The sequence below is a fragment of the Mus caroli genome, chromosome 10 (genome assembly GCF_900094665.2).
Source record: "Mus caroli chromosome 10, CAROLI_EIJ_v1.1, whole genome shotgun sequence".
Lineage (NCBI taxonomy): Eukaryota > Metazoa > Chordata > Mammalia > Rodentia > Muridae > Mus > Mus caroli.
Window position 1 is genome coordinate 79,835,798 of NC_034579.1, and position 26,842 is coordinate 79,862,639.

Sequence of the window (26,842 nt, forward strand, 5' to 3'; positions counted from 1 at the left end):
TTCTTTCTTTCTTTCTTTCTTTCTTTCTTTCTTTCTTTCTTTCTTTCTTTCTTTCTTTCTTTCTTTCTTTCTTTCTTTCCTCTTTCTTTCTTTCTTTCTTTCTTTCTTTCTTTCTTCCTTTCCTCTTTCTTTTTCTTTCCTCTTTCTTTCCCTCTTTCTTTCTTTCTCCCTTTCTTTCTTCCCCCCCCCCTCTCTCTCTCTCTCTCTCTCTCCTTCCTTCCTTCCTTCCTTCCCCCTCCTCCTTTCTCTCTCCCTCCCTCCCCTCCCCCTCTTTAAAAGTAAGGTCTCCATACTTAGCCTCGGTGAGCCTATGTATCCTGGTTGGCCTCGAACTCTCACAGATACCCTTGCCAATGTCTCCTGACTGCTGCTATTGAAGACATGCTGCCTTAAGAATGTTTTTGAGCTGCTCCTGAAACCTCTTCACTCTGGATCAGGTCAACTGCTATATAGAACATACAGTTTGGACTTCATGCCCCTATTAGTGAAACAGCTGAGCAAGATAAAATACTAATGACGTTTGCAATGTATCAGAATGAAATTGAAGATGTACAACAAACACTCCATTACAAAAAGAACATCCAGAAGAAGCATTATCACCGCACTGTATCATTTATTTCTACAAATGCTTGTGAAGGAAATCTGCTCTGGCCAGCAATGCCCTACAAAGATGAATAAATCCCGCTTTCAGGGATCACTGTGTTCCATAGCTTTGCTTGGACTGTGTCCTGTGGTTGTACCTTTAAACTTAGTTGACTCTTGCTCTTGGGATAAGAAAGCTGGCAGTGATTTGCAGGATAGTCCTACCCTGTGAAAAACACCACCATAGCAATCAGGAAGACTTGGGCTCAGTTTCCACCTATGCCATTACCACCTTTGTGTGATACATTCCTCTGTTTTCACTTCTATGAAATGGGATCATAATTATTCATAGTGGCTCTGAAGGTCACAGAAATGAAACTGGAGGAGTAACTAGACCAGGATGTTAAGTACTTATACAGTCCTCTTCTATCTCCCCAGTAACCTAAGGAGTTAAGCAAAGGGTGAGGTTTCTGTTCATTTTTACATATCCATCCTGGCCATCCCACTCTCCTGTTCCCCTGTCCAGTCTCACCCTGCTGATTAATGACACTAATGTCAACTGTGAACTGCCTAGGTTTAATAAGCTGCACTACCATTTCAGGCAATCTTTTTTAAAAAAAGATTTATTTATTTTATTTATGTGAGTACACTGTAGCTGACTTCAGGCACACCAGAAGAGGACATCAGAACCCATTACAGATGGTTGTGAGCCACCATGTGGTGGCTGGTTATTGAACTCAGGACCTCTGGGAGAGCAGTCAATGTTCTTAACCGCTGAGCCATCTCTCCAGCCCTCATTTCATCCAAACACTGAAAGGACACATCCACAAACATAAACAAATGACACAGGACAACCATAGGAAAGATTTAAGGGGCTCTTGGCTCCCTTTTAGTGTTGGTGTTTGTAGAACTTCAGTCTTTGCCGAAGTTTTAAAAAATTAAGTCTTTTCCATTTTTCTGTCATATTTTATTAAAATAAATTCAGGACAGGAGCTTTCACACACAGATACTGACATCGTTAGAAAACAATTTTAATTAAGCACAGGATAGTCATAGTAAACATAAAACACAAAGTCCAAGGAAAGTAGAAAGTCTCTAAAGAGCAGACATAGTCTTACACACACACACACAGACACACTGACACACACATGCACACACACAGACAGAGACACAAACACAGACACACACACACACACACAAACACAGAGACACACACAGAGACACACACACACAGAGACACACACACAGAGGCACACACACAGACACACACACACAGAGACACACACACAGAGGCACACACACAGACACACACACACACACACACACACACCTACCAATGCAAATATAGACAAGTTCCTTACAACCTTACCACCTGGTTGGATCCACATGCCTTACTCTTTCCCACAAATGCTAAACACAGGCACACAATGTGCTTACATATGCTCACATACACAGACCCCACTCCCACTACCTTGTTCCTGTTCATCATTTTAACTGTCGGCCTTACTCTATCTAGGTCTCTCAGGGCTCCAGAAGGAGACCTTTTCCACAAGGGCTTTAATATCCAGGATGCACGGTCTTCATCTTCCAGGTTTCTGGTTTCTGGGGGACTGAAGGCTGTTTACTTCCTGGGGTGTATTGTGAGCAGGCCATCAATGGGTTGGTTGTTCTCTCCATGGTCTATGTACTAGGTTCAGATCCCCCCAGCTGTTCAGATTTGGCTGTGGCTTTGAGGATGTGTCATGTGCCAGGTCACTAGAAACCAGAAGGTAGCCCTGAGAGGAAGGCAGAATGAAGACAATTTTAAATTAAGGCCATATCTGGGTTTGCATGAGAGAGGAAAGTTTCTTTGCTAGGCCCTAAAGCATCAAACTTTTCCCAATCCCTATGTGAGGGCCACTGGTGCAAGAAGTGGCCATGCTGGGTTACTGTCCCTAGATATGACATTGGTAGTGGGGAGTGAAAAAGAGGGAGTCTGGGAGCTATGAGGAAGTGTCCACTAGTGTGCAGGTGGGAGATGCTTTCTGAAAGTAGAAATATATTTGTATTTTCCCAAACTACAAAAAACAAAACACAGAGAAGAGGCAGCAGTGCTATGCAGTTAGTTAGAATCTCCCAGAAAGTAGCCTTCAATAGGTCGCATCCTAAGGATTGTCTTCAGGGGAAGGCCCTGAAGTTCCTTTGGCTGAAAGTATCAAAGAACCAATAAAGTACTTAGCTGTCATGGTTTCAATGCAAAACATTCCTCAGCCTCATGTGTTTAGAAACTTGGCCACCAGCACGTGACACTACTTTGGAAAGTTGTGGAGCCTAGGAGGTGAAATCTTGCTGAAGGAAGTGGGTCAGTGGGGCATGTCTTCAGGTTTTATGGCTTGGTCTATTTCCTGTACACTGCTTCCTGACTTCTAGGAAATGGAACCAGGCATCTGATGTTTCTCTTGCCACACTTTTTCCCTGCTGTGGTGGACTGTATCCTTTTGAGCTATAAGCCAAAAGCAAAAACACAAAAACAAAACAAAACAAAAACACCAACACAAACAACAACAAACCTAAAACTCCAACAAAACCAACAACAATTTAAAAAACCCACTTTCTCTCCTATTCTACGTTGTATTTTGTCAGGCATTTAGCCACCGCAACAAGAGAAATGACTAATATATCACCCATTTTCCTTTCTACGCAAGACACTACACTTACTTGGGTCTACTTTCTTCACTCATAAAATGAAATTCATATCTGGTGAAATAAAGCATTTTAAAACTTACTTTCCTTATACTGAGGGGTGATTAAATGTGCCCTCAGAGTGAAGCTAGACTTAGCCTGACTCTTACATTTTTCATTGTTATTTATAAGTTGTAATAGCTGGGTGTTTTGTTTATGAAATTCCATGGCATGGTAAGCAGAATAAAGCACAATGAGGGAAAGGAGAAGGCTTCGTGGTAAGAGAACTCACTGTCCTTACAGAGGACCTGGACCAGCACCTACATTATGTGCCTCATGATTGCCTGTAACTTCGGTTCCAGGAGATCTGATGTGGAACCAGTATAAGTGTGGCATAAATCCATAGACTCATGTACACACATATCCATGTGAAATAAGATAAATAAATCTTTTTAAAAATAGGTAATAAACAAAACAGGAAGGTTGTTCTACTGTGAAAATAAATAGTGAAGAAGAGATTCGGAGTCTTACCTCAAGAACTTCAATATCTGAATTGATGAATGAGATATTGTAGGGGTTGGGAAGAGGAAATCCTTGCTGCAGTTTTGCTACAATGTAGAAAAAGAGATGTAAGGTAATTAATTTTTAAAAGTACCTGTAATTATATATATTTGGATACTGGAACAAAACAAAACACTTTCTGTTTTCTCTCATTTAAGTACTAGCCTTGCCTGACTATGCCTTTTATTTTCTACATATTCATAAAAGATATATATATATACAATATACATATATACATACAAATGTATACATATACATATGTGTGTATATATATGTATGTATATGTGTGTGTGTGTGTGTGTGTATGTATATGTATATAGTATGTGTGGAGGCCAGAGGATAACTTCAGTGTCATTTTTTACTTCCATCCCTGTTGTGGTTTGAATATGCTTGGCCCAGGAAGTGGCACTATTAGGAGGTGTGGCCTTGTTGGAGGAAGTGTGTCACTGTGGGGGTGGGCTTTGAGACCATCCTCCTGGCTGCCTATTAGACAATCTCTCCTGGCTACAGCCTTATCAAGATGGAGAACTCTCAAGTCCTCCAGCACCATGCCTGCCTGGATGCTACCATGCTTCCTGCCATGATGATAAATGACTGAATCTCTGAACCTGTAAGCCAGTCCCAACAAAGTGTTGTCGTTTATAAGAGTTGCCTTGGTCATGGTGTCTCTTCATAACAAAGAAAACCATAACTAAGACAGAGAATAATATCATTTCTAGTTGGCCTGGAGGAGGCAGAAGCTTTATCTCTTTAACTCAAGCCAAGTTAGTCTTTCTTGCTGCATTTGTAGATCTTGCTGCTAACAAGCATAAACTTGGAAACTTGTTCCTTCAGCTCTTAATGCTGTACATGGTAAAGTTCTGTCTCTGACCCAAATTCACAATGGCACTCTAAACATGCAGGCATCAGGGTAAACGTTCCAAACAAAACCCAAAGCGCCACCAATACCAGAGTCTCATTTTTTTTTTTTTAAAAGAAACCCTTACTGTTGGCCAGTGGGAGGACGCCGAAGTGAAGAATGGAAGACAGGATATTCTCAAATCTCACAACCTAGAATGCAAAGGGGGACTGTATCAGTGCCAAGTTAAGGATCCCTGGGAACAGCAGACCTCGGCTGGGGCCAGTCTCTGGAATTCAGCTGGATAGAAAGCCATGACCAGAGCTTCCCTGGAGGAACATGATGCTTTCTGGAAAGCAGTGCCACCAGGTTCCTTCCTCCCCGCAGGGACAACACTTCTGGTTCCTTCTATACCGGTGATAGCGAACAGAGAGCCAAGATAGTAGTGCATGGAGTAGTTTAGGTACAGACCAGGTAAAACTGTGGAGAGCTAAGAGGCTCCCCAGTTATTAGCCTTCCCTGTGTTTAACTAGGAATCCCAGCCACAGGCCTCCCATTGCACTGCATCATACCCTGAACCTAGACATAACTAAAATACCCCCTTTATCTTCAATAAAGCCTAGTATTTGGCTATTCTAGGCAGTGTTGCTTTCTGGAAAGATCCAGGTTTTAAATGTAAATTAAAGTTGAAGAGATATCTCAGTGGTTAAGAGCACATATTGCTCTTGCAGGGGACAGATATCCAGTGCTTATCACCCATGTCAGGTAGCTCATAGGTGTCTCTATTTCCAGCTCCAGGGGTTCTGATACTCTTTTCTGGATTTTATGGGCACAACATGCAAACATACAAAATTAAATCTTGAAGAAGTCAGTGGACCTAGAACAGCAACTTACTTAGTGAATACTTCTTGATTTGTTTGCTGGGATAGGGTCTCACAAAACTTAGACTTACTTGGGAGTCCTTGTGTAGTCTAGGTTGGCTCCTGAACTATGCTCAGTAGATTTTGCTAAATCAATAGATTTAGCCTTTCCCAATGCTGGGACTACAGGTGTTTGCTACCACAGCTGGATCAATAAAACGTTTTTGGCCACCCTGAAGACAGCCTGTCTAGGCTTATCCTTTTTGTTTTATTTCTCCCCAGTTATTTTGTGATATTAGAAGCATTATTCAATCTCCTGGCGTCTCAACTCTAAGATGAAGACAATAATTGTTAATTCCATCAATTCTAAGATGAAGACAATAATTGTAGATATCATCGTCATTATCATCATGATCACCACCACCACCATCGTTATCAGCAGTAGCATCTTACAGGGTGGTTGTCATAACTAGACAAATTAATACCATGTAAGTGCTAGCCACAAACCATTGCCATTTTTTTTTCTGAAATGCCATGGTCAGCACATTGTCTTATCAACATTAAGCATTTTGCTGGGATTACAGGTGTGCATCACCACACTTGACTTTGATACTGCCTTTTCAAACATCAGAAGCTTGCCTGAGAGGTATGTCCTAAGTTCTAGCTTATGGGCTATACTGCCCCTGATACCTAATCTCAGGACCCTCCCTAAAAAGGAACATGTGTCTTGAACTTGGAACATCCCCAGGCCTGGTCCTGTCTTACTACCACCACCTTTCTCTTGGATGTGGTGACAATTCATTCAGTCCCCTGCACTACCTCATGAGAAGCTAACTGGTGTAAGAGCACACAGCCAGTAAGTGCTAGGCAGACTTCACTCTTGCAGTTTGGCCTCAGACTTAATCTATGAAGCTGTTGTGCTTATTATGATCCTTTGACGGAGACACACAATCAGTTATCACAAATGGAGAAACAATGGTCATCTCTACTTACTACCTACCGCTTACCATGCTGCCAATGCTCTGAGTGAATCTGGCTTCAGCAGATCCTCTCTGCAATCCCGAGTGATTCCTACCTCCACCCCTGCTCCAAATGCCTATTCAGTTGTTTTTCTCTATTATTTTCACTCATGTACTATATATTGGTTCACTATTTGCAGCCCCAACTCTGCAAAAGCATACACATACTCAAATATATTCTAAACCGGGTTTCCAATAGTGGGGTTTTTGTTGTTGTTGCTGCTGCCACAAGGGTGACATGTGTCTCAAACACTGCTGTGCTCAGTGAGAAGTTCTAATGGAAAGAAGGACAGTAAGAATGACAGTCCAGTGTGTGAGCATGCACTAGGCAGAGTGTCCCCCAGGAAACCTGACATGGAAAGCCATGTGCTCACACCCTCTGTGATAGCACTGTTTGTGAACACAGAAAGTCCTGGACCCGGCTGAGTTTTCTGACCTCTAAGAGTATGGACATTCCAAGTTTGTGTCTGTAGGAATATTTGCATGAGAAATGTCTCCCACAGGCTCATGCATTTGAGCATTTGGTCACCAGAGGGTGGCACTGTTGGGGGCTGGGGGGAGGTTATAGAACCCTTTAAACCTTGCTGGAGTTGAATTGTATCACTGGGAGTGGGAGTTAAGAGTTTATAGCTTCACCCTATTTTACTCTGCTTCCTGTGTGTGCTTGGAAAAGTGATCAGCCACTTCCTGTTCCTGCTATTAGATCAGGACATGCCTGCCACTGTGAAACCATAAGCCCAAACAAATCCTCTCCTCTATAAGTTGCTTTTGGCCATGGTATTTTATCACAGCAACAGAAAAATAGCCCATACAGGGTATCTACTCCCAAGCAGGATGCGGGCTTAATGCCTTTGAAGAATGAACTTAATTAGGAAATTCTGAAGCTTAAGTTTAACTCAAGAGGGCCATTTTAGCTTGGAAACAACCCCCATGAGAATGTCCGTTTTTCTAGCATCACACGCAGTCTTTACAGTTCTTCTCAAAGCCCCATAATATGAGTAAAAGTATAGTGCTAAGCTCAGGGGATTAAATTATAAATAGATGAGTAACATAAAGGCCCCAGGTTCAATCCCCTGTGCTGTAAAAACAATGAAATAAATGAACAATAAATTCCAAAGCTAAAACTTAGAACTGTGGAGAAACCATGGACAGCAACATGCACGGGCTACAGCACAACGGAATTCTGGTTCTCATGCCTCTCTCGGGGTACCCTGAGAGCTTGCGTTCCTACCTTAACATCTCGTTGGCTGTTCTCTGGCAAAGAGAGGCGGAATCTGAAAGGAAACAGGAGGAGGTTAAAGGAAGGTAGATTCATGGGGGTGGATAGATGTTCAGCAGTTAAGAGTTAAGAACAGTTGTTGCTCTTGCAGAGGACCAGGGTTCGATTCCCCATCACTCACATGGTGAGTCACAGCCATTTGTAACTTTAGTTCCAGGGGATCCAAAGAAGCCAGGCGTGGTGGCACACGCCTTTAATCCCAGCACTTGGGAGGCAGAGGCAGGTGGATCTCTAAATTCAAGGTCACCCTGGTCTACAGAGTGAGTTCCAGGACAGCCAGGGCTACACAGAGAAACCTTGCCTCAAAAAAGAAAAACACAAAACAAAACAAAACAAAACAAAACAAAACAAAACAAAACAAAACAAAACAAAACAATAACAACAAAATAGTAAGAAGCAATACAACAAAAGTAGATTTATTTTAATTTTCAATGTTAATTTTTTTAAAGATTAAAGACAAATCACTACTGAAAACTGTGTACGTAGCCAGGCATGACAGTGAACACTTCTAAACCCAGCACTCAGGAGCCCAAAGCAGGATTAGGAATTCTGTGTCAACCTGGGCTACCTAGCAAGCTAATACTACAAAAACAAACAAAAGATCCACAGTCGGGCTTGGAAGGTCATAGAGTCTACGGCGCTTCTTTCACCCTTGTAATGTGCTCCTTAGGAAGCAGACTAGGACCAAGCAGAAGGCTTGGATCTGTCTTGTGGTGACACTATCCCCACCCCCCACCCCAATGTGCTCTGGCCTCTGTGTGAACCGTAACAGTTGACGGTCTGGAAGGCAAAGCATCATTGCACACTCTGCGGATCTGATGACTTTCTCTACGTCTCTGTTTGCTGAACAGTGAAATAGGTGTGTGTGTGTGTGTGCGCGCGTGTGTGTGCGCGCGTGTGTGTGTGTGTGTGCGCGCGCGCGCGCGCGTGCGCGCGTGTGAAAACTGACCGAGATAATGCACGTAAAAGGTGCGGCCTGGGTACCTACTGTGTCCTACTGCACTGCGCAAGTGGGACTCATTGCCACGGTGAGCAGAAATGCCAAAGGCCAGCACATAACTTCCTTGCTATTCCCTGTCAAATAGCAAGATGGCAGAGGGTCTCTCTTCCAGTTCTCTTAAAGCCTCTTCCCAAGGTACAGGCTTCACATTTCTATCCACTAGTGAGGGTCATAGGAAGATCTTGCAATTGGTGGGGGAGACCACTTCATTGTGCAGGCTAGAAAACTGCAGTCAAAAATGAATAAATGGTAAATGTAGGATAAGAACTCAGGACCTACCTCTCCACCTTGAGTCAAGATCTTTTTATGTAGCCAAGGTTGGCTCTGAACTCCTCAGCCTCCTGAGTGCTGGGATTGGAGCCCTGTGCAGTACACCTGGCTAGAGCCCAGTTCTCCTGATGTCCATACATTTCCCTGTTCCTTAGCTTTCGCTGGATCACAACTGCTCAGGTCTGAGCCTCATTTCTATTTCCACTTTCTCCTGAATCTGCCCATCTCTACCTTGATCTTCTGCAGTCCATCTTCTGTGCCACACCCAGGGTAAGCTGTAGTATGGATGTGTCTGATGAAGACACTCCCCTGACCAAAACTTTTTAATGCCTGCAGTAAAGTCCAAGCTGCTTACCCGGCACCAGAGACTTCCTTCTACCTTGGCACCCATTTGCCTCCTCCGTATCAACTATAGATTTTTTTGCATCTTGAATTTTATATTCATTCACCTGGAACTATAAAATGTGATGTTTTATGTTTCACCAAGCATCACTGAACTAAGGTTTAAAAAGGTATTGGCACCAAATACATAGAAAAAATGCACACAGAAAAAACAATACATATCCACCTAAAATAACATTATAGCCCATGGTCACTGCAATTTAACCCTGTCCATAGTCAGAGGCATTTTCTCTTGGTTGCATTTGGTTACATGTGATGTACTTTAGGCTGGAGTCTCCAAACGTCACCTGAGAGATAGTTCCTTTCCTGACACATTTCATGATGTTTTGGATTCTCTGCTTTACTCAGAATGTTTTCTGTTTTAGGACTGGACCCCCTTTCTTTCATTTTGATTGGCTAACCTTTACTTTTTACAATTCATCATAATTATTATTGTTCGTATTTATTATTAATGTGTGTGTGTGTGTGTGCGTGAGTGTGTGTGTGTGTGTGTGAGTGTGTGTGTAAGTGTGTGTGTGAATGTGTGTGTGAGTGTGTGTGTGTGTGCGCGTGAGTGTGCGTGAGTGTGTGTGTGTGAGTGTGTGTGTGAATGTGTGTGTGTGAGTGTGTGTGTGTGTGTGAGTGTGTGTGTGTGCGTGAGTGTGTGTGTGAGTGTGTGTGTGTGAGTGTGTGTGTGTGTGAATGTGTGTGTGTGTGAGTGTGTGTGTGTAAGTGTGTGTGTGTAAGTGTGTGTGTGTGAATGTGTGTGCGTGAGTGTGTGTGTGAGAGTGTGTGTGTGTGTGTTTGGAGGTTGGAAGTCAGCTTTTAGGAACTGGCTCTCTCCTTCCACCATGAGTCCCAGGGATTGAACTCAGGTTGTCAGGCTCTCACCGAAAGCGCCTTTACCGGCTAAACCATATTGCTTAGCCTGGTCAGTTCTTTTGAATATCTTCTCTGCTACCTCTTCTGAGAATCTTTCTGTGACTGCAGTTAAAACACAGATCTTCATGGAGGCATCAAGTGATTATCAAGTACTATTGTGCTAGTAGAAATTAGGTTTGAGATAGTTTCCACCTCACAAGAAATACTGCAAACCTTAAGTGTGGCACAGAGCAGAGATGACGTCCCTGGCACTGATCTTGGAGGATCCTCTGGGCATTTTAAAAGGCTCTGTTGAGTAGGTAGGAGGGAGGTGCCTCCCCTGAGCCCGCAGTCTACTCTCATGTGGAAATCATGTTGGAACACTGTTGTAAGACTCCTTTCTTTCTCGACCTGTCTGCGTCTGCGTGTGCAGCCGCCTCGGGAGCACCTGCTATGAGAGCGCAGGCGTGGGAAGCACTTGAACTATACTCTGCCTTTTTCCTAGGGCCACCTTAACCTCCTCTGACATGCTCACAGCTTCCTTTCCTAGGGAATTCTTGTCTCTAGCTGCAGAGACACTGTGGTAGGACAAAACTACTGCCCTGGTTCTGAAAAAGACAATCCCAACTCAGACCACTAGGTGGCGCCCGACTTCAGTCTTCGAACTATCTTCTATTTGGCCATCAGCTGCTACTTGGAGCAAACTCCAACTGCCAGGGGACAAAAAGTGACTGAGAAGGAATCGAGATCAAAGGACCCTTCCGTGAAAACAATATTCTCTCTTGGGCTAGGGGTGAGGCACAGTGACAAAGCCCACTTAGTATGCTTGTGGCACAGGGGTCTATCCCTTGCAACACAACATACACACATGCAGGTGCACAGGGAATATAGCTCACTTAAAAAGTTTTAGAGAAAGTTTATTACCTGGGTTGGAAACCAGAGTAAACTCTTAAGCATAATGAGAGGCCGTTTGTGACCTGGATCAATATGGTGAAATCGGTGTAACAAAAGCCAAGATGTAAGGTCAAGGGCAGGGGTCCTAATGAGGTCACTCCTCCAACCGAGTCCCAGGGGAGACAAGGAAAATCAGTCCTACTATTCAATGCCCTATGTCCTCCTGTTTCTGTTTCAGTCCTGATGGGTGAGATCTAGTCTTAGTGATTCTATCTCTAAGAGTGTATGTTGAGTACGTATCTCAGAGTATCTCAGCTCTAAGCATGGCTTGCTTGGCCTATTGGGAAGATGTTTCTTGAGCACCTAGCACGTGTCAGTTCAGGGGAAGGTGCTAGAGATGACTGTGGGAACAATCCGACCCAGCTAGAGTTCTCAGGGAGCCCCACAGCCTAGTGGGAAGTTGGGGAGCATTGTTGACAAATCCCAACAATTAAAGTTTAACTACAAATTGAGGTAAATGCTCTGGCCGGAAGAAAGGAGTCCTCGAGTCACATGACAGAGCCACTTGAGCTGGCTTTGTAGATGTGGGGAAAGTTCCCAAAGACAGACTTTTTGAGCTGGAACAGGATGGACAGAGTTTAAAAGGGAAACTGGAAGGGAGAGGGAAGGGGGGCTGGCAGAGGTCCTTGGAGGGAACAGAGCCCCAGAGAGGGCACAGGAAAATGGGGCTGGAGAGACAGATGAGGCTGCCCACACTAGGTGACCCCACCTTGTGGAATTTGATCTTCACTCTAGAAGGCTTTGAGGATGCAAGATGATGGGCTGCAGTATGTAGAGATGACTGACAGCCAAGAGCATCCTAAGCGCTCACTGAATGCTCAGCAGCAGAGTTTAAGTTCCTAGAGGATGATACAAAGTAGCCTAGACGCGGCTGGTTTTTTTTTTTTTTTTTTTTTTTTTTGTTTGTTTGTTTGTTTTTTTGCTCGGGAATTCTTAAACTGTGTGAAAAGGGGGAGAAGTCAGTGTGGGCTAGGACTTACTGATGTGTTTGTGCAGTGGGAAAGACAGTCTGTGTGGTGGGGAAAGACAGTCTGTATGGTGGAGAAAGAGAATCTTGGGCCAAAACAAGTTGTCCTTTGAGGAAAGCAGTCCATGTGCACCTCTAGAATGATACTTTGCACCCACTAATCACTTGTTCCTCCCCCAGACTAGGTAGGAATCATTGTCCTTCTCTCTGTTCTCTAGGACAAGGCACAAAATAGGTGCTCAAGAAATACTTACTGAATAGATGCTCTCACATGCACCCACACACACAGACACATAGACACACACACACAGACACACACACACCACACACACAGACACACACACACACACACACAGAGAGAGAGAGAGAGAGAGAGAGAGAAAGAAAGAGATGGGTAGGGAGTACTAGCTGGAATTGGGGGTTCCTTTAAGGTTTAAGGCATTCTAAAGCAATGTTTTAGGAAGCTGGGGAAGGGGGCTTGGGGGTTTGGGGACTAGGACCAACAGCTGAAGAGCTTCAATGCCAGACTGTGGTGCTCTCCCGAGGTGTTGGGCTCCCCCACTCTTCTCTGACCCCTTCTTCCCCTTTTTTTGCCCTGCTTCTGCTTCTGGGCTGACCTTCTAGCCGAGATCAAACAGCTTGGCTCTCTCTTTTCCTCCTTGGGCAGTGGCTGAGATTTACAGCTTGCCTGTTCTAGGGTCTTTCTTTTAAACTCCAATACAATTGCCCTGGAACTTAAAACTAAACCAAACAAAACCAAAAACGAAACACAAAAAGATCCCCAGCAGCTGTAGGTTTAACCTCCAGTTACATGTTTCTTCAGGGAGAAATACTAACAGGCAATGATTCCTCACTGCCTTAACCTTAGTACCTCCAGCAGACTGGAAATTCTCCAGAGAAGGATCCATTTAGAGTTTCTTCCTTTACCAGAGTCCAAAGCATCCTTACAATGGAAAATGCAGACTTGGCGTACCTGGACATGTGTTCCGAGTTCAGAGGGCCCATGTTGGGAAATATTTACCTGCCCAACTTCTGAGAAGAGCTAATAATCAGCCATGTTTGTATTTTTTGACTGTGTTGCTTGGGAAGAGTTGTAGGGCATGTGTGTGCGTGTGTGTGTGTGTGTGTGTGTTGATCATGATAATAGGTAGGGAATTTGGGAATATCCAGAGTTTTCATTATACAAAAATGAAAAATTGTTTTGTTTTGGTTGGTTGGTTTTGGTTTTTCGAGACAGGGTTTCTCTGTATAGCCCTGGCTGTCCTGGAACTCACTCTGTGAATCAAGCTGGCCTCAAACTAGAAATCCATCTGCCTCTGCCTCCCGAGTGCTGGGATTAAAGGCATGCGCCACCACTGTCTGGCTTTTGTTTTGTTTTACGTGAATCAACAATAATGTACATTTGATTACGTCAAGGGGCTTTTGTGTATGCACATACCCATTCTCACATGTGTGTGCATGTGTATGTGTATATATGTACACGTGCGCTCACATGTGAAGGTTAGAGGTCAAGGGTGGGTGTCTTCCTCAATCATTCTCTACCTTGTTTTTGGAGACAGGGTCTCTCAGTGACCCTGGAGCTCCCTGAGTTGGCTATGGAGAGAGTATCATTTAACTTGCCCTGTGACTCTACAAAGTACCTACTATGTGCTAGCAATGCCTCCTAACACAATTCTGTTTGTCTCAAAAGGCTCTGTGTCAGAACAGCAGGAATCTGTCTTGTGATGTGGGGAGCCCAGTCTACAGCTTGGAAGGCCGTTCTAACCTGTCAGGCCTTTGTGGGACCAGTTTCCCCATCTTAGGTGATCAAACTTGGATCCTGGAATGGGAAGAGAGAATGAGCTGACTGGCCGCACTGGCTAGGCTTTGGGTCAGGGCCTTCATCCCCACCCTGCCACCTACTCATCCATCAGCCTCTGCAGAGGCAAGATGCTCTCCTTGTGTGTAAGATGCATACACGAGTGTGATGCTTATCCAGTGAGAAAGCTGACACTCAAGCTTGAATAGCTTGCTTCAGCTCACACATCCACTAAGTAACAGGCAGATATGCCTGACTCCAGACACCAAGCTTCCGACTAGACATTCGCAGAGAGGTCAAGTTCATTATCAGTGTTCCTGGCTGTCCATTCCTTTCTTCCCTTTCTGTACTTGAGCATCAGTGAGAGGCCTAGTATCACCTCCATGCAGCTCACTCTGTCCCATGTCTTCCCAGTTTCGCATGACACCAGGTTCATGGGTGTTCTGCCTCAGACAACTATATTTATTTCCTAAGTCCCAGATCTAAGTGCTATTTCCTACATCTTAACTCTTTCCGATGCCAAAGGCAAGATTACAATGTAATTAAACACCCGTGGCTCTGAAATAGGTTTCAAGTTCTGGTCCAGCCATTGGACAGCTCTGTGGCCTCAAGAGTAGGCTGTCTAACTCGGTGACCATCACGTCACCTCCAGGTGCTCACTTTGCCTACAAGACACTTACTGCACATTGGTGTCAGGTCGTGAAACAGTGGTAGGATTTACGTGATGCCACGTAGCATCTGCGTTGTCCTGCCTTTGGTTCCCGGCCCTTCAGGCAGTGTCAGGTGTGGGCTCCCCACTCAGGATCCTTTTTCTCCTACTGGGTTGCTTCGTTCAGCCTTGATATGAGGGTTTGTGCCTAGTCGTATTGTAATGTGTTAAGCCATCTTTGGCGGATAACCCTGGGAGGCCTGCTCTTTTATTTTTTTTCAACTTATTTATTTATTTTATGTATATGAGCACACTGTCACTGTCTTCAGACACACCAGAAGAGAGAGGGCATTGGATCCCATTACAGATGGTTGTGAGCTACCATGTGGTTGCTGGGAATTAAACTAAGGACCTCTAGAAGAACAATCAGTGCTCTTAACTGCTGAGCCATCTCTCCAGTGCTATTTTGTTTTGTTTTGTTTTTAAGGGAACTGGAGGAGGAGTAAATCTGGGGGAGGGGGAGGTGGTGGGGAGAGGGGGCTGGGAGGAGAGGAGGGAGAGGAAACTGCAGTCAGATGTAATATATGAGAGAAGAAGAAAAGAAAGAAAATTCAGTGAAGTAAAGCAAGTGCCATGCTGGGACCTGGCAGAATTTAAAGCTCAACGATAAAGAGGAGTAGAGGGTGTCTCCCCGAGCCCCTGCCAGGGGTGAGACAGAGGAGCCGTAGGTAGGGGTGAAATGGGAGGCTGAGTATTGGAATGCCTGTTTAACAGGTTAAGGAACTTGCCGGAGACTACACAGCTGATAAATATCAGTACTGGGACCTAAATCCAGCTAGGCATGCGCTCTAACTCACTAGAATCCCACTCCGCTGGGTTGCCTTGAGTTTCTGCCTCTCACATCTACACTACCAATGCCAAGTGGCTCAGTCAGGGGTTGGTTAGAAGGCCATGGTATGCTGGGACATTTGGAGACACGGAATTGTTGCCTGGTTCTTCTCCTTTGAGGTCTGTCTCATAGATCTCCACCCATGCCCTTCCTTTCCTGATGACTCTCTGTGACATCAGCCAAACACCAAACCAGCTCAGCCTGAATGGTCCAGCTGAGAGCCCCAAAGTGGAAGAGTTGGCTGGGGAATGATGTGGAAGGCGGGGCTGCTGCTCCCATCCCTGAGGACAAGACTGCCTTTCAGCCCAATCTGGGCAACTTTGCTAAGTCTCTGGCTCTTTGCCCAAGTAAGGCATGACCCCACAATCCTTGCCCAAAGCCAGCTCAGAGCCTGAGTTTATTTAATACAGCCTCGTCTGTAAGAGCAACCTTCAGAGCCCTTAAGTTTCTACTCTGACATTATTCACAACTTTTTAAACCTGTACATGCATGTGTGTGTGCATAGGTGTGTGTGTGTGTGTGTGTGTGTGTGTGTGTGATTTGCTCATCTCCATGTGTGTCTGTGAAAGCCAGAGTTCCATGTCAGATGTCTTCCTCCATCACTCTGTATTTGTTTGTTTGAGACAAGGTCCCCAACTGACCTTGGGGATCACTGTTTCAGCCAATCTGGCTGGCCAGGAAGCCCTTCGGATCTGCCCATTTCTGCCCCTCAGCACTGGGATTAAGCTGTACACCATCATAACAACATGGTGCTCTTTTACGCTCCTTGCATGCATTGTCCTTGGTCCCTAAGTCTGGTGAACTCCAGATGGATTAACTTTGAACCCTTCTGCAAAGTCAGTAGTATTTGGCGGGCAAGTTTGAGTAATGCCTCAAGAAGCCATATCTATGTGTGACCCTGTTCTACAGATTCCCTTTACAACTGGATTCCTCTTCTTGTAAAACAGTATTGCATAATGAATACTTTTGTGAAAAACTTTAATCTCCCAATCTCATAATCTTGGATCCTGATTTTTTTTTGAGGGGGTGATGGCTGATCTAGTTTCCTGCCTAGTTATGAAGCTTTTCATTGCACAATTGGTTACTGTGTTTATGTAGTCTTGTATTATTTTTCTATTCAACATGATTTTATTGAAAGAGTTAGGGTGGTGGGCCGACTTTCTCCTGTTGGTTTCTTAGTTCTTTGTTGTTGTTGTTGTTGCCAAAGGACATACTTTATTAGCTCCTGGACTCTAGTCCTCCTTCTCCTGTACAGTTCTGGTTAGTTTCTCAGTTCTTTTCTGACTGTTTTATTACCTCTTCTTCTTCTATGAGTTTAGTCTGGGCTAGTGAACCTTTCTGTAAACATTTCCCTTAGGTAACCTAGTTTATGACTTCAGTGATCATGGACTTTGAAGATGGCATGCAGCGAGTGACCTGTATGTAGTAGGAACTGCAATGACCCTTCAGACTTTGTCACCTCCCCTGAGACTAGCTAGGTTATGGGCCAAGATCCTGTAAAGTCTGTATTCTACTTACAGGATGCAGCTGTTAGAGTCTGAGGGGTCCTAGATCAGTCCAATTCCACTATGCTACACATAAGCAAACTGAGACTTGAAGTGGAAGTGGTTAATAGACTGGTGCTGGTTAGTTTTCTGCCACCTTGACACAAGCTATAGTTATCTGAGAGGAAGAGACCTCAACTGAGTAGATGCCTCTGTAAGATCAAACCTGTAGAGTGTGATTGATGTAGTTAGTGATTGATGTAGGAGGGCCCAGACCATTTTTGGTGGTAGCACTCTGGCTGGTGGTCCTGGGTTCTGCAAGAAAGCAGGCTGAACAAATCATGAGGAGCAAGCAAGTAAGCAGCACCCCTCCATGACCTCTGCATTAGCCTCTACTTCCTGGTTCCTGCCCAGTTTGAGTTCCTGGATAAGCTTCCTTCAACAGAAATGCAATGTAGAATATGCAAGCCAAATAAACCCTTTCCTCCTCAAATTGCTCTTGGTTATGGTGTTTTCTCACAGCAATACTAACCCTTACTAAGGCAAGACTTGACTGTAGCCATAAGACCAATGAGAAGGGATTTTAAACCTGATACCATAATCTGTAAAGATGTATACTGCACCCAAATATTCTCATGAACCCCTTTTCTTGCAATATCTCCATTCAATATACTCTCTCTTGAGTCACCAAGAGGAACTTTAGTCATCACCAGAATGGGCATTGATAGAATTATTTTTACAATGACCTTGTCCCTATTTTATCTTACCATTGCTTTCATGGGAAGAAAGCAGAAAAACAGAAGTGCAATCAACTTTCTTTCACTGAGTCCAACCTTTGAAGTCATCTGTTCTGTGAGAGGCAGGGTACCAAACTGACTCACAGTCCCACAAGGCTAAAGCACTTGTTTTCTCAATGGGCCCTTTGTCTTTGGAGAATGTTATCCAATTTGTTACCAAGGTTTCCAACAGTCAAACAAATTCATCTTACCTGTTCAAAGATAAGGAGCAGATCAGTTTTTGTCCCAAAATAGCCAGGCCAACACTGGTACTAGCAACCTAAAGATGAGAAAGCCCTAGTTAATGAGGTGAGTGGCTGTCCATTTAGACCACAAGTATAATCTCCTATAGTGGAGACATCACGAGCCCAAAGTCCCCTTTTATTCAAAGGATGTTGGCAAGAACTCTCTGCATCTGGGCAGTGTGTGAGTATAAATAGCATTTGAAAGGGTGAGAAGGAAGAATGAAGGGAGTTCAAGGCCAGTTTGGGCTACATAGGGAGATTCTGTCTCAAAACCAAACAAATAAGTGGCTCTGAAAATATTGTCTTGCAGGGAAAGAAGCTAAGTATAGAGGTTTATTCTTTGAGAATCCCTTTTCAATTAATCTTTGGCAGTGCTGTGGATGAAACCCAGGGCCTTGCACATGCTAGGTAAGCAGTCTATCGCTGAGCTACAGCCCCAGCGCCCTCTTTAGTTTTGCTTTTTCCAAGTGGCTCTTCTCATTCATGTGTGTAATTTTGCTTACCATCAATGTACTCCTTTGACATTTAATTGGTCACTTGATTACACTTAAGGGACACTTGATTACAGCTTTCTAATGTAAGTGAAAGAGAACATGGGAAGTAGATATTGGTGAGATATTTTACACACAGGTCCGTGAGCTCTTCTGTCTGCATATAGAGCCACTTCCATATATGGGTTGGCGGGTCTGTTTTTAGACAGCCTCAGTATCTACTCTATCCTCACTCTTAATTTAAGAATCATATTTACTTAAAACATCAAGAGGCTGTTGGTGAATGGTTCACAGCAGAAACAGGATGGACTCCCAAAGGCTGCCTGCCTGTACTCACGAAGTCCATGGAGACGATGGGCTGGATGGTAGAGTTATCCAGTTGAGTGAGCATGATGACAGCAGCAGGGAACTCCAGGCTGAAATTGTTTCGTTGTAAGTTGACCATAGGAGGCCCTGTGGCCATCATCTGCAGAATGAACGGCTGGGACAAGACATAGATCTCCGCGATCTGTCCCATTCAGGAAGAAAAACAGAGATGGAGAGTCAGGAGCTGATGAGGGGAATCCACAAACTGGGTGACTGGTGCTAAGTGAATCTTGCATCATGCAGTTAGAACAGAAAACACCTCTTTACTAGGCTAACAACGTGCAAAACCCAACTGTCACAACAGTTGGCACTTGCTGAATACTTTCTTTGTGCCAGCCACAACACCAGGAACTTTTATCATCTCTTTTCTACTCTTCATAAAACTCCAAGTGCTGGTTTACTCTTATTCTATCTATCTATCTATCTATCTATCTATCTATCTATCTATCTATCTATCTATCATCTATCTATCTATTTATCTTTTGGTTTTTCAAAAAAGGTTTCTCTGTGTAGTCTGTCCTGGAACTCACTTTGTAGACCAGGCTGGTCTTGAACTTACAGAGGTCCCCCTGCCTCTGTCTCCTGAGTGCTGGGGTTGAAGGTCACTACCTCTGGGCAGTAGTGCTGTATTATAATGGAGCATGAGTTGTGGAAAGGATAAGTGCTTTCCTCATAGTTCTTGCAGAATAAATTGTAGAACTGAAGTTCAGATCAAGATCTGTCTGCCTTGAGTGCCTTTCTCTGAAGCATCTCGGTCTTTAAGACAAATTGAAGCCTGTGGGTCCATAATTATGATACCTGGGATGCTATGAAGGACTAACAGTAAGGGTTGTTTGCTTAAGTCATGTGTAACTCTAGTACTTGAAATGCTGAGGCAGGAGGATCAAAAACCTAAAGACTAGCCTGGGTTAAATATTGAGTTCCAGATCAGCTTGGATTACATGGTGAAACCTTGGCAATAAAAAAACAAACAAACAAACAAACAAATAAAGTGGTTTAAGGAGTAAATTTTTCATTCAAACCAGTCATTTCTATATTTAAATGGATTATTTTAAGGGTGGTGGGACTTTGTGGATTGGTTATTTTATAAATTTACAATGCTTTACTTGTATTTTAGTGGGCTTTATGTATCAAATATTTCTGGATGTTTTATTAGAAAGAAAAAGTCTTGTAGGATGGAAAAATGGCAAAGTATGGCCATCTACACCTATGATTCCAGTGTATGGGAGGCTGCAGCAGGAGAATTGCAAGTTTACCTGAGTTATGTATTAAGACACTGTCAAGAAATGAAGAAGGGGGAGCAGGAAGGGAGAGGAAGGGAAGGAAGAGAAGAGAAACAGGAAAAGGAAGAGGGAATGGAAAAGAAAAAAAAATAAAAGAAAGATGAACTGACTCATGCTTGGATTAAAAGAGAACGTGGAGAATCTGGGAGTCATGGAAGTGACTTCAGTAATAACAGGAGTGCCACTGCGTACTGAGGGGCACAGATGGAGCACTCACCTTGGAGAGCACGCTGCCAAATCCTTGAGCATTTTGATTGAAATAGTTGGAAATCTAAAACAGAAACAAAGTACTGCATCACTGCAAGATTTTATCTGGGCAGATCCTTCTGATAAGATGTAGAATCCTTGCTAATGTGAACTGTGAAGAGGTGAAGCCCCAAAATGTTTAGGTAACCCTATTTTATAGTACAACCTTAGGAAATCTGAGGCCCAGAAAAGGCAACAGACTTGCCCAAAGTCACATTCCTTTTGAGAAATCCCCTCTTCACCGGAGAACACTGTATCATAGATGCACAATCTGTATGCAAACATTCTACGGTCATTACCTGTAAATCTCAAGTTATTGTTATTATTTTCAGAGAAGCTGCTTAAGTAATTTACCTGGTAAGCATTTCTTTCAAGGTTAAGGCAGCTGGTGCTGTTGTCCTTGCCACACTGAACGGAAGGTTTACAGCAGTGTGTATGATTACAATGCACAGAAAATAAAGATTTAAAATGGGTATTTTTTGTTGTTGTTGACTAGTCAGAGAAGGGTGGTGTTGTGTGTGGTGGCTTGAATAAGTTTGGCCCCCATGGATTCATGTGTTTAAATGTGTGGCTCTTAGGGAGTGGCACTATTAGGAGGTGTGGCCTTGTTGGAGGAAGTACGTCACTGTAGGGGTGGGTTTTGAGGTTTCCTATGCTCAAGTTCCACCCAGTGTGGAATTTCAGTCTCCTTCTACTGCCTGGGGATGAAGATGTAGAACTCTAGGCTTCTCCAGCATCCTGTCTGCTTGCATGCCACCATGATTCCCACGGTTGATAATGGACTGAACCCCTGAAACTGTAAGCCATCCCCAATTAAGTACTGTCCATTGTAAGAGTTGCCTTGTTCATGGTGTCTCTTCACAGCAATGAAACCCTAACTGAGATATTGTGATAAAAAGAGAGACACATGGCAGAGAAAATCAATGAGTATCTGTAGCATTACTGCTTGATGGTATAAATCAGTTGTGATAACTAATAAGAAATCCTTATATGGGCAGAATGCAAGGAGTGATGATGGTGATGGTGGTGGTGATGGTGGTGGTGGTGGTGATGGTGATGGTGATGGTTATGGTATGGTGGTGGAGATGATGATGGTGGTGACAGTGGTGTTGGTGTTAATGGTGATCATGGTGGTGGTGATGGTGGTGGTGGTGGTGATGGTGATGGTGATGGTTATGGTATGGTGGTGGAGATGATGATGGTGGTGACAGTGGTGTTGGTGTTAATGGTGATCATGGTGGTGGTGATGATAATGATGTTGATATAATGGAGAAGCAACAGTTGTAGAGCACTTACTGTGTACTGAGGTTGTTCTGGAAGCCTTATATGCTTGAACCCTTTAGTGACCATTATTACCCTAAGAGGGTAGGACTTTTAGCCCCCTTTCTCAGATGATAAAACCAACACACAGAAGTAGGTTGGGACTTGCACACACACACACACACACACACACACACACACACACACACACGGTTAAAGATGATGACCACAACCACCATTCCAAGGCTTTACTTACCTCCCTGGTGGACAGTGTGGTACCAAGAGCCCCGGATACATAGTGAGCAAATGCTGCAGACTTAAAGAAGTACTCAGAGATGCCAATGTAGAGCATGGAATCTCTGCTTTCTGGGAGCTGGAAGGGAGCTGGTGTGAAGGGAGGGTCCACGAGGCTTTCCAGGGGGTAGAACGCACCCTGTGGGAAGCAGAAGGGAATCCAGCTATCAGGTGAAAATACGAATGCCGCAGACAAAGAGACTGGAACCTCTTAAGTCAGGATAAAGAACATCCCAGAAGCTTCCTGGTAAAGGTTGAGAACGTGACAAGGTCTTTAGGCTCCTTGGCCAAAGCTGTGCTCCAAAGCTCTGGGCTTAACAAAAAGATTTATTTTAAATTACATGTATGTGTGTTTTGTATGTGCATGTGAGTGCAGGCGCCCTTATAGGTCAGAGGCATTGGATCTCCTGGAACTGGAGTTACAGTCAGCCATGAGCCACTTGATGTGGGGGCTGCAAACAGAACTCAAGTCTTCCGGAAGAGCAGTGTGTACACTCAATAGCGGAGCCATTTCTCCAGCCCCAGAGCTCAGGAGACTTTGGAGCATGTCTACGAATATCTGTCACTCTCAGAGATGCTCTGAGCTGGATTTTTTTCCTAGCTAAAGGGAGGTGGTGCTGTAAGCTAAGGTTCACAACTGTATATCTCATGAACTAGTCTTTTAGATGACCAACTCTGGACCTTTAAAATATGTGACTGCTGAATAACTGGGGAGCCACAGAAGTACTCAGGAGAGACAGTGAGTCTAAATGGCTTAATGAAGCATTTTTGAGACATGTTCAATCCTGGTCTTATTAGGTCTTGGGTATTATTTAAATATTCTATCTGAACAGGACTTAACTGATTTAAAAGACTGTGAATGAAGGAAATATAAACCGATTTTTATTCTAAAAACCCCGCAATATATTAGGTATAGTGGCATATGCCTTTAATGCCAGGATTTGGGAGGCAGAGACACACAGAGAGAGGTCTATGAGTTTGGGATCAGCCTGCTCTATGCAGTAAATTTCAGGACAGCCAGAGTTAGGTACACAGGGAGATCCTGTTTCAGAAAAAAGACTGTGACATTAATTTGGATAAGACTGACCATAAGCACAATGGTGCTTTCCCAGGACTGTAAAAAACATTTCTATATAACTATGATTCCCGTAGAGGTCTGCAATCTCAGGGAAATCTGCTACTTTGTACAATCTATTAATTGTGCTAAATTCCTCAATATGCATGAGAATGTGGCGTGCTCATATGCATTTGTGGGTGCATGTACACGTGTGTGTATGTGCATGCATATTCTGTGTGTGTGTTTGTGTAGCCCAGAGGTTGGAGTTGAATATCTTCCTAAATCACTCTCCAGCTTATTTATTTTATTTTATTTTATTTTATTTTATTTTATTTTATTTTATTTTATTTTTGAGACAGGGTTTCTCTGTATAGCCCTGGCTGTCCTGGAACTCACTTTGTAGACTAGGTTGGCCTCAAACTCAGAAATCTGCCTGCCTTTGCCTCCTGAGTGCTGGGATTAAAGGTGTGCGCCGCCACGCCCAGCTCAGCTTATTTTTTTTGAGTCAGGGTCTCTCGGTGAACCCAGAGCTTGAGGATTCACCCAGCTCTGGCCAGCAAGCCCTAGGGATTGTTCCATCGCTGCTTCATGTGCCCCACTATGCCTGTCCTTTCTCATGTGGGCTTTAGGAGACTGAGCCCAGGTCCTCATGCTTGTGTAGTTAGTAGGTTCCCAACAGAGCATCTCCTTAGCACCAGGAAGTTAGTGCTAACAAATGCGGGTCATTCATCTTACAGGCTCCTAGCCTTGACTCTTCTCCAGGAGGGAAGAAGCAAAATGTCTTCTTGCTACTTCTCACCAAGAAGATAGACATAAAAAAAACAAACAAACAAACAAACAAACAAACAAACAAAAAAACACCAAGAAAGGATCAGCCAAGAGAGCTCACATGTGTAAACATGCGGCAGGGGCTATAGGAAATGAAATTGCTTGAAGAGCACACATGCACTTTTTCTTCTGTACATGGTCCGTCCTCTAAATATTCACCATAGCCGGCTGGGTGCTCTGGAGCAATAGTTACCTTCAAATTAAAGTCAAGGTGGTTCTCGGTGATTTCCGGAGGACTGATCAGGGAACAATCCAGCACTGTGTAGTTGTCAATCTTGGTTAGAACTAAATGACCAAGAAAGAAAACAAAAGAAAGTTTATGTTCATGAAAAACCTGACCTATGAATAATGTTTGCAACACCAATTCTCCCCTTTTCATAAGAAACATATTTACATTTGAGAACTCAGGAAGAAGAGATAAGTCAGAAGAAAAAAAAGTAAATGCTTCAAATGTTCTCAACTATTGGGAAACATTAGCAAAATTTTGGCACATGTTTTTATTAAGCATGTGTTCACAAAAACTTTCATGCACACAATGCATGTGATTCTTTTCTATTTTTTAAAATTTTTTATTATTATTATTATTATTTGTGTGTGTGTGATGAGTATGATTGTGGCAGCACACACATTACAGTGCACGTGTGGAGGTCAGAGGACAACTTTAGGGACGGATTTCCCCCTCTATCTTTACATGGGTTTTGGGGATTGAACTCAGGTTGTGAGGCTTGTGTGGCAAGCGCTTTTCCCACTGAGCCACTTTTCCAGCCCATGTGGTTCTGTTTAAATTTTTACATTAATTAATTCATCAACTAGTTAATTATATACATATAAATGTGTGTGGTAGTCAGAGTGTGAGTTGACCCTCAAGTTGCCAGGTGGTGGTAGGTACCCACACACCAAAAAAGATCACCCACTATGATCAAGTAGGCTTCATTCCAGAAATGCAGGAATAAAAATAATAAATAACCCACCATATAAAGAAACTCAGTGATTAAAAAACACATGATCATCTCAGTAGATGAAGAAAAGACCTTTGACAAAATCCAGCACTCCTTCATGATAAAAGTCACGGAGAGATCAGGGATACAAGGGCCATACCTAAGCCTAATAAAGGCAGCTTACATTAAACCTATAGCCAACATCAAATTAAATGGAGAGAAACTCAAAGCAATTCCACTAAAATCAGGGACAAGGCAAGGCTGTCCATTCTCGCCATATCTATTCAATAAAATACTTGAAGTCTTACCCAGAGCAAGAAGAAAACTGAGGGAGATCAAGGGGGTACAAATGGAAGGAAAGATGTCAAAGTATTGTTATTTGCAAAATTTCCACCAGGGAGCTACTACATGGGATAAACACTTTCAGCAAAGTGGCTGGATACAAGATTAACTTTAAAAAAATCAGTAGCCCTCCTACATATAAATTACAAATGAACCAAAAAAGAAATCAAGGAAATAACATCCTTTACAATAGTCTCAAATAATATAAAACATCTTGAGGTAACTCTAACCAGACAAGTGAAAAACTTGTATGATAAAAACTTCATCTCTGAGCCGGGCGTGGTGGCGCACGCCTTTAATCCCAGCACTTGGAAGGCAGAGGCAGGCGAATTTCAAGGTCAGCCTGGTCTACAAAGTGAGTTCCAGGACAGCCAGGGCTATACAGAGAAACCCTGTCTCGAAAAAAAAACAAAAAACAAAAAAACCCCAGAAAATAAAACTTCATCTCTGAAGAAAGAAATAATAGAAAACATCATAAAATGGAAAGATCTCCCATGCTCCTGGATCAGTAGGATTAACATAGTATAATGGCCATTCGACCAAAAGCAATCTACAGATTCAAAGCTATTCTCATCAAAATTCCAGTACAATTCTTTATAGACCTGGAAAGGACAATCCTCAACTTCATATGGAAAAACAAACAACCCACGATAGCTAAAACAATCCTGAACAATAAAAGAGCTCCTGGAGGTCTCACCATCCTTGCTTTTACGTTGTACTACAGAGCTACAGTAATACAAACTGCACGGTATTGGCATCATGTTGGGGGTTGGCCTTGTGTACTGTATATTTCGTTGCTGATTTCTCTACCCAGAGACTTGGTTACAGTCCAGACACTAGCATCATTATAATTATTGAACCATCTCCTGTATCAATGTTGTGTAAAGAATGCTCCCCAATTATCTCTGATTGGTTAATCAAGAACTGATCAGCCTATAGTTGGACAGAGGATATTGGCAGGTTGGACTTCTGATCCTAGCTAGGGGTCCCAGGTAAAGGGAGAAGTTAGAGAAGGAACATGAAGAAAGGAGGGAGAGGCTCCAGGTGGAGACATGATGAGCAGGTTGCCAAGGGATTTGCCATGAGGTTGCAATGAGAGAGCAGACATGAAGACACATGGGGCAGAGTGAGACAGAGTGAGATGCACACTGCTAGCAACACAAGGCCTTCGACTGGGAAATAGATAGCTTAGAGAATTAGAATAGATGAAGATCTGCCCAGTCATAGTGCTTAAAGCTTGCTAATAAACTTAGTAGGTCTTTCTGTTAGTTATTTGGGAGCTAGAACAGAACAGACGAGAATATCATACTTAAATTACTGACTACAGCATAAAAACAAACACGTTGATCAATGGAATTGAATTGAAAACCCAGATATAAATAGCCACACCTATGGACACCTGGTTTTTGGTAAAGAAGCCAGAAATACACAAGGGAATAAAAGAAAGCATCTTCAACAAACGGTGCTGGTCAAACTGGATGTCTGCATGTAGAAGAATGCAAAAATAGATCCATTTTTATCATAAAGCCCTGCACAAAACTCAAGTCTAAGTGAATCAAAGTCTTCAATGTAAAATCAGATTCACTGAACCTGACAGAAAAGAAAGTGGGCAACAGCCTTGAATGCATTGGCACAGAAAATGATTTTCTAAACAGAACACCAT

At 43.3% G+C, this 26,842-nt stretch overlaps 1 protein-coding gene across 1 annotated transcript in view; it reads right to left on the reverse strand.

The window, feature by feature from the left end:
* Nucleotides 1-1,180: 1,180 nt before the first annotated feature.
* The window catches only part of Bpifc (BPI fold containing family C), a 54,817-nt gene continuing 29,155 nt past the window's right edge, over nt 1,181-26,842 (reverse strand). Inside the window, exons 8-16 of the mRNA XM_021175192.1 lie at nt 24,093-24,184; nt 21,977-22,153; nt 20,432-20,485; nt 18,903-19,073; nt 18,042-18,109; nt 7,753-7,795; nt 4,791-4,854; nt 3,775-3,851; nt 1,181-2,357 (exon numbers count right to left, since the gene is read on the reverse strand). Coding sequence (XP_021030851.1) covers nt 2,235-2,357; nt 3,775-3,851; nt 4,791-4,854; nt 7,753-7,795; nt 18,042-18,109; nt 18,903-19,073; nt 20,432-20,485; nt 21,977-22,153; nt 24,093-24,184 — 869 coding nt within the window. The 3' untranslated portion in view covers nt 1,181-2,234. The remainder of the gene's footprint in view (nt 2,358-3,774; nt 3,852-4,790; nt 4,855-7,752; nt 7,796-18,041; nt 18,110-18,902; nt 19,074-20,431; nt 20,486-21,976; nt 22,154-24,092; nt 24,185-26,842) is intronic.